This window comes from Nematolebias whitei, chromosome 18, assembly GCF_014905685.2.
Source record: "Nematolebias whitei isolate Nwh7 chromosome 18, NemWhi1, whole genome shotgun sequence".
NCBI classification, from domain to species: Eukaryota; Metazoa; Chordata; class Actinopteri; order Cyprinodontiformes; family Rivulidae; genus Nematolebias; species Nematolebias whitei.
Window position 1 is genome coordinate 35130960 of NC_056515.1, and position 8838 is coordinate 35139797.

Consider the following 8838-nt stretch of genomic DNA (forward strand, 5'->3'; position numbering starts at 1 on the left):
ATGAAAGTTGCATTTGTTTTTGATGTGCTATACCTTTAAGAGTCCCTGACTCGGCCCATTCCAGAGGGGATGGACCCATTAGACTGATGAAGAGAAAAAGAAAAGACAAGGAGATAGGAAGATTAATATAAAATCAAAGGAGAACTACATATACAGAGACCAGTAAATCAAAAGTGAGACCAGGATTTGATAGGAATTGGAAACTTGACAAGCAGTAAAAAAATGAGCACGGAACAAAAGAGTTTCTCAGAGACTGTATTAATGTGAAGGAAGATGGACACTTAAAGATATTGAGAGGACAGGAAGTAGCTATCTCTCCATCCCTCGCATGGTATTATAGGCGTCTATGGGTCTGTCAATCAGAACAACAGGCAGATGAACTCTGGCTCTCACATGCACTGATGACTTTGCTGTGTGTGTGTCTACAGATGGCAAACCTTGTGACATCGTTGTGCTGTGTAGTTCTTGCTGCGGTGGTTGTAGCCTACGCTCAGAGACGCATTCAGCTTGGTGAGTACGCATTTCATCTTCTTTATGACACCATTTCATGCTGAGGTCTACTCCAAGTCTGTTTTATTTTAGTTCAGTGGGCTGTTCTCTATTCTCCAACTGTCCATATAGTTTGACCTGCAGTTGTTTTACTGTGCTCCACTCCTTCACATCAACTTGGCTGTGCTCCTTGTCGCCATCTCTTTTGAACAATTACCTTATTTTTGCCCATCACCAAAAGTTATACAATAATGTCTTTGACTATATCTCTATGTTTTTTGTTTTTTTAAACAGTCTTTTTTGCAAAAGTAGTTATGAGTAAATAACCACTGGAAAGTATTGTTTTTTGTAAACTTTTTTTTTTTTTTTTTGTAGAGTACTATACCTATAAGACGGTCCTGGTTTGGAACAATCTTTAGGTAAATCAAAAATCTGGTGTAAGAATAAACAAGAAAAGATGAAAAGACTGTGCTGAGTTCACACAACAAGCGAGACTAATGTCATGGACCGTTTGTCAGCTGACCCAAAGAAAGAGGCAATGGAGCTCGATGAGTTCACAGTGACGCACGTCTTGGTGTCACGAGGGGCTCACTACTCGCATACACACACATTTGTCTTTCTAGTTTTGTGGGGACTTTGCATTGACTTTCATTAATTTATATAGCCTAACCTTAACCCTAACCATTACCAGTACCTAACCCATCTGCAATTCCTAAACCTAGCCCCTAATCCATCAGCAAAACGTATACTTATGGGGACTGGGCTTTGGTCCCCACAAGGAACAGTTGGTCCTCACAATGTAGGATGTTTTGGAAAATTGGTTCCCACAATGTAACATTATACTGACCCTGCTTCCCAACACACACACACACACACACAAATATTGACTGCTGGGAGTTTTGTGAAAAGACTAGTAAAGCTAAGTGCAGAGGAATGGGAATGCAAACAGAAACTAGTCATATCAGAAAAAAAAAGTCACAATAATTAATACATTTTCTTTCAATAATATGGTTCTGGTTAATAAGAAAAAGAGTAAGTATGCTCAGTTATCCAGGTAAATAAATCACAAAAAAAGTTGGTGTCATCTGGACATTTTCTTTTTGGAAGAACCGTTTCGTCTTTCATCCGAAAGACTTCATCAGTCTGAGGCCTGTCAACAGGATCCGTTATATTAAATAACAGCTTACTGACCAATTCCACAGCAGACCGGTTTGAAATATGTCAATAAGGTAATGTTTAATATAACAGATCCTGATGGATGGACTCAGACTGATGAAGTATTTTGGAAAAAAATGTTTCTTCCAAAAAGAAACTGTCCAGCACGATTCAACTTTTTTGTGGTTCTGGTTAATGCAACAACACATACTGAATATATCCAACAGCTCAATATGTGTGTAAATAACAGCCCTTTCCGTCCACTTTTTTTTCTTTGTTGAACAAGAGAAATTAGGTTAGACAGGATTTTACATTCCTCTGTTAACAAATATTTAATTTGAATTTCTGAGATGTTCATTCCACTGTGAATGTCAGCTGTATTTTAATTCCTTGTTGTGCAGAGAAGCAAATAATGAATTAAAGTCAGACCAGATAAAAAGCAACGTCTAAAAGGTGACAAATGGTGTTTGTAGAAGAATAAAATATGTGCTTGCGTTAGTTCTGTTTGTTTACTTGTTAGAATTCTTTTTGCTTCAAATCAGTAATACAAATGGCTGGTGTGCACAGAAATCAAAGTGGGAAGAAATATATATAAAAAAAGAGAGCAAATCGTTAGTTTGTTTGTTTTCACCCAAATTCTAATGCATACATGTAATTACATAGTTCCACTTTGACAGACAGTCTTACAAAGTGCTTTGTTTCGCTGATAAATTACCAGCTTGTGTGATTGACAGGATTCCCCAGGGCATGTTTCACTTGTACAGCACAAAACCACACTGAATCACAAAGAGTGCACGTGTGCTAACTTACACAGCGCCAGCTCAAGAGGCAGTGAAGTTAGCCTGGGCTCAATTTGTCAGAAATTATAATACAAAAGAGCATGCACTCTGCTAGTGTACTGTGTGTATGTGTGTGTGTGTATAGGAATGCTAGTAGTTTGAAATGTATATGCTATTTTTTTCAGGAATGCTTTGCAGTACAAAGAATAATAACCTGATTTATTACATCTGCAGACAAAATAAAACGGATGCATTTAGTCTGATAGATGTTCTAAAAAAAAAAAAAACTAAAATATACAACTCAGGTGTTTTAAATGTTTTTCATACCAAAAAAAAAAACAAGTTTATAAAACAATACTAGAACTAGGTTAATGGTTCTTTATTGCCATCTGCATCACATGTGGTACATAAGGAGGAACAAAATTGTGTACTCAAGGTCCCAGTTACAACCAAAAAAACTAAATACAAATACAAGGATCTAAGATATACACTTAACACTAATGTAAAATATGTTACATTAAACAGCAGCCTAAACATGAGTATGTAATGAGCATATTGATATGAATACAGCAGCTTAAAGGTGATAGATCAGCAGCATGGATAATCAGCAGCACAAAGTGACATATCACCTTATTAAATTGACATTCCAGTGATTTTCTTGGTTAGAGATTCATGAGTCTAATAACCTCAGGATAGAAGCTGTTCCTCAGTCTAGTGGTTCTTCACTTAGTGTTCCTCAACCTCCTTCCTGAGGGGAGCGGGGCAAAACATGTGTGTGTTGGGTGAGTGGGGTCCTTCTTGATGCAGGTAGCTATCTTCCTGCTTCTGGAGGTGTAGATGTCTGATGGTGGGAAGACTGACTCCGACAGTCTTCTGTGCAGCCTTCGCCACTCTCTGCAGAGCTTTTCTTTCTGCACAGAATGCTCTCCACTGCACACCTGCAGAAGGAGGTGAGGACTGAGCTTCCCAGTCCAGCTCATCTCATCTCAGCCGCCTGAGGAAGGAGAGTCTCTGATGAGCTTTCTTGATCAGGCTGGTAGTGTTGTCGCCCCAGCTGAGGTTGCCATTCAGGTGCACACCCAAGTACTTGTAACTGGAGACCACTTCCACCACATATTCTCCTATACTGGGGGGGGGGGGGGGGGGGGGGGGGTGCTCCTTCTGAAATCCACATTCAACTAGAATCATATCAACAAATGTCAGTTGCATCAGATATTAAAACTTAGAAGTTCCAAAACACGTGTAGGCTGCTGGTAAAAACTAATGAACAAATAAATAAGTAAATAAAATAAAAATATTAATTAATTAAAATTTTCATTAATTCTTGCAAAATTAGCAACATGTATAAAATATTTTAGAAAAAAATTAACTTGTCACAATCAACGGTCCTTTATACATGCATACCTAATTAGAGAGAGCGAGAGAGAGATGGGGGATGGATGGATAGATGGTTCAGAGGTTAGAGAGGGTGGGCCTGTGATCAGAAGATTGTTGGATCGACTCCCGGTGCCGACAACATCAAAATGTGAGTGTGATTGGTGAAGCACCCACACCTGCCTCCACCCTTATTTGCCTCACTCATGAGCCCTTGAGCAAGGCCCTTACCCCCCACCCCCCGCCGTGGCGACCCCCAACAAAAGGAGCAGCCGAAAGAAGGGGAAAAATAAAGTATATATACATATATATATGTGTGTGTGTGTTGTCAACAAGCTCTTGGTTTCAGACATGTTGTCTTTTTCTACTGACCCTGACCTCTCACCGTCCCTGTGGCTGAAGCTGAGAAGAATGTATAAAAAACACCTTCAAGGAACAGGGATCTCTCTTTTTTTTCATATGTAAGCATTAGGGGGAAAGCAGAATGTTTGGCAAATCAAGCAACAGTTCATAAAAATACTAGACTTTGCTGGCAGTTTGGTCTCGCATAGACAAAGAACAGTGTTATTTATTTATTCATTTTATTTTGCTTTTTTTTTTTTTACTTTTCAGGTGACGGGTAGTTACACAAATTGGGGAGGGGGGGGGCAGCAACATTATGTAAGAAAGAATAACTTCTGTATCTAAATTTGTTCAGTCATTTTTTTTTTTTTTAACATTTTTTTCTATTGCTTAACATAACTGGTTTTGCTATACAGTATCTGCTTTTCAACTGCAACGTGTATGTGTTAGAGCCGTTATGCAAGTGGTGATAGAGCACAAACCAAATAGAAGAACAGGCGCTCACAGAGCGGCATTAATTTCTGAGCTGGTCGCTGGGAGACCAATCAAAGATATGTCTAATATTCCCCCTGCAGCTTGAATGCAGTGTTTACCTGTCATGTTCTAAGAGTAAATCTCTGGCGTTACCTCTTTATTCTTTATTTTCAGTCTGAATAAGTGTGAAAAGCAGCAGCTTAACTGGTGTGGGTTAATGTAATGCAAGTTTGGAAAGTTGGGGCCATTAAAGCATCATTAGAAAAGTACAAAAAACTCTAAATAACAAACAAGACTCTTCAAACTACAGACCCTCAAAATGATTAGTATAAAACTACACCCCATACCACCATACGTGCACATACAGCTACACAAACTACCATGTTTTAGCTACACTATGTTTAAGATTATTAGGGGCACTCTAAGAGAAAACAAAAAGCCATAAAATTATGAGAATAAAGCCGATTAAAGTATTAATATTAGAGAATAAAGTCGAACGAGTCTTTTTGCAGCTCTTGATTTATTTTTATTTTTTTTAATAAATTGGATCCACGACACAACCTGTCATTCAATCCAGTAGGCGTGTCAGCAATTGACTAACCCAAAGCTAAATGAGTTGTAATATTCGAACTCCGACATGATAAAGCAGGGTTTACATCATTTTAACTGTGGTAAAACGAAGAACGTTGAGCATCTTGTTAAGTTATATGTTGGTATTGGTTTTACAAATAAGGAGATAGTTAATCTGTTAGCACATCATCATCAGATTATGATCAGTGTCAAGACTTTGAACCTGCTTTCAGTCAGGTGGTACGCTCTGATGGGCTGCAGCGCAGCTCTTTGCAGGTAAGGAGCATTTAGCTTCGGATTGGTCATTTGCTGACGCGCCTACTGGATTGATTGACAGGTCGTGTCATAGATCCAACTCGTGGAAAAAAAAATAAACAAGAGCTGTTAAAAAAAAAAAAAAAGTGTTGTGTGACTTTATTCTCGTACTTTCATGGTTTTTAATTTGTTTTTCTTAGCGTGGCCCTAAAGCTCCGTCATAGAATACAAAGCACCATGTCCAGTGCTTCCTACCTGAAAAAGGCTTCGTAATGTTTTTGTCAGTGTGTGTGTGTGTTTTTGTTGTAGGGTGGAAAATATGAGACTGGTGATGTCATGCTGTTAACAGAGAGAACATGCTTTTTATAGGAGTCCATACCCAGATTCAGAAACAAATATTTCCATTTATAGCTCGATCGCTTTCATTTATTTCATTCAGATTTTTTTCATTCAATTAATCCCCCTTTTTTTAAACCTCCATTTCTTACTCATATCGTTTTTTGTTGTTTTTTTCATGCATATCCTTGCTGTTTGATTTTTCTTTCATTGCTATCACATTTTGTGTGTGTCTTTCTTTTTAAACTTGTTAATCCAACCAAGTGATCGGCAGAAGATTTACCACCCATGGTATCGTGTGCCCTTTACACCACCGTCACTGGGAGCTTTGGTGGGCTGTATCTCTGCCCTTTGCTCAGCCTCTGTTCCGCACACTTTGTTTAATTGCTACAAACAAAAGCAAACAAAGGGGAGATGGGGAAAAGAGACACGAAGCTCAGGAAACGAAGAACGAGAGCAAAAAGAAAGACAGCAGGAGACTAAGAGGTTAAACCCCCAACTAATTCCATGGTATTACAGCTGTCAAAGCTGTATTTATTTCTTGAGCATTTGACACATGCTGCTATGACTCCTCAACATGCCTGGGCATATACTTTGCCGCACTAGCCTATTTTTATTTTTTTTGTTCCGGCCTTGTGAATGAAATCACGTAAACGGTTTAAATCAAATTAATCCACGCAGTCTTGTAAGCAATGGCAGCCAAGTTTAATCTAATTCATGTGTTGAAACTCATATAGACAGATACATTTACCATCAATGCATAACACTCTGCAGGCAAGATGTCAAACAGAAAATACACCGACAGATGTTTTCTGTAAATGATTTTTAGGCACTTCTGTTTTTTTCCATGCATTAAACCAAATATTAAACATGTCACAAGATTGCTTTCAGACATCTTTTGTGAAAGTGTAACTCATGAACGAGCATCTCGATAGGTTTACTGATGCTGCAAACGCCATTTGTTGAAATATGTTCTCGCTCTTTTATTCTTATTTAGCTGGTAAAAAAAAAAAGACCATTTGTGAAACAGAACAAAGGGAAACGCAACGTGAGCTGATAGAGCGTAGGGCGAAGCATCTCTGCAAAAAATGATTTGTGCATCTCTGCACAAATTGCAACAAATGACGAATCCAGACAACAAAATGTAATCAATTATTCATGAGATTTAACTGCTCTCTGATGTGTCATTAGAGGAAACAGACGACAGCAGGAAACAAGTGAAGAAGCACAAAAAAACTGATGAGGGTGTGTACAGTTGTTTGTTTCTCTTGCATGTTTAAGCCATGGATCCTCTGCTTTAAGGGAACCTCTGTCGCTCTCATTATCCTGAGTAGCACTCAGTCTAATCAGCGCTGTGTTTGGCAGGCTGCTTGCATTAAATTCACGATAGACTTCAGAATGTTGATTGATTGACAGTATTGGCAGATGCAGTAGTTTGACTGACGCATTGACTGACAGACCGTTCGTTGAAGTGACGCTAATCTCATTTAGTTGTGGGTTTTGAAAGGCTAAAATGAAATATATTTAGAAAAAACAGGATACATACCAAAAAAAAGCACAAATAAATATTTTAATAAAATTTGTTATATCACCATGTGGTTTGTACAAATCAATTTAAGTATAATTATATATGTTTTTAAGTTTGTTCATCTTTTTTTAACTACTAATTGATGACTATTTGACTCATAAATACCTAATCAGGATTATCACTGTGGACAAAAATAAATAAATAAAATCACTGTAATGCCATTTTGATGGGTGATATTGGCTACTGATTATCCATGCTGCTGATCTCATGCTGCTGATCATTTCATGCTGCTGTATTCATTCATACTCAACCACTCACACAGACTCGTGTTCATGCTGCTGCTGTTCGGCGTATTGTTTTTGTACTATCAGTGTTTAGCGTATTTCTTAATTTATATCTTAGATATTTATTTACTGTTTCTTTTTACACTTTAAATTGTTGCTATTGTTGGATGTAACTGGGACCCTGTGTACACAGTTTTGTTCCACCTCATATACCACATGTGATGAAATGACAATGAAACCAACTTGAACTTGCAGCCTTCAGATGTCATGGTTTGAAAATATGATGCTTACAGAGTGTTTAAGTATATAAGTTTGATTTATATATTAAATATAGCTGCAATCAACATTCGTATTAGGTTCTCATAATCCTGTTGGTTTCACAGTTGGTTACTTATGTGCTTTTTTTTTTTTTCAAAATTGTGCCTCATGGTGTCACTAAAGTTGTTTACTTTGTCACTTAACCAGACAAAGTCTATGGATGCATCAGCTGTTCTGTTTATTCCACACGCTTGTTTCTGAACAAGACAGTGAAAACAATTGAATTTTATCAATGAAAATATGATCCAAAGCATTTGTATTTATTGTTAACCACTACATATAGTTGGTCTGTTTTGGGGAAGATTAAAGATCGGTGCATGAATCAGACTATACAAACAAAAGACTGTTTGTTAAAGCGACAAAGCAACTTGTGACGGCCTCAGCTGATCAGTGGAAGGGTGTGTTTTGCAGCGTCTGAGCATGCGATGATGATTAGCACTGCTGAAATTGTGCAGTTGAGAAAATAGTACCAATGCAAACAACTGTCATGAAAAACTGACAAGGTGTAATGATATTTATTGTTTACTCTAAGGGCCTGGGTAGTTTTATTATTGAGTTATTTAAGATGGCAGAAAATCACTTTTGTTTGTGTCAAGTTCTGAATCCTGTTAGCTCAAGTCTCTCCAAAGATCTGCTCTCTGAATCTTCAAGCTGCCGTTCCTTTAAATGGTTTCCTGGCTCGCTGCCTCACAGTCATAATTTGCTCAACTTGAGCAATTTTGTTTTTAGTGCAATCTGACAGTGTTGTAGCACTAAATATATGTTTTTCTAGATTGTTTCTTCACAGATTGGCATGCAGAGATAGTGCCAAGACGTCCATTAAGTTAAGACAGAGGAGTGTGTACACACACACACACACACACACACACACACACACACACACACACACACATATATATATATATATATATATATATATATATATATATATATA

The 8838-nt window shown here is 37.7% G+C and overlaps 1 protein-coding gene across 1 annotated transcript in view; it reads left to right on the forward strand.

Moving 5' to 3' along the window:
* The first annotated feature begins 428 nt into the window (after nt 1-428).
* The window catches only part of cntfr (ciliary neurotrophic factor receptor), a 168529-nt gene continuing 160119 nt past the window's right edge, over nt 429-8838 (forward strand). Inside the window, exon 1 of the mRNA XM_037692305.1 lies at nt 429-510. Within this exon, the coding sequence (XP_037548233.1) occupies nt 429-510 (82 nt within the window). The remainder of the gene's footprint in view (nt 511-8838) is intronic.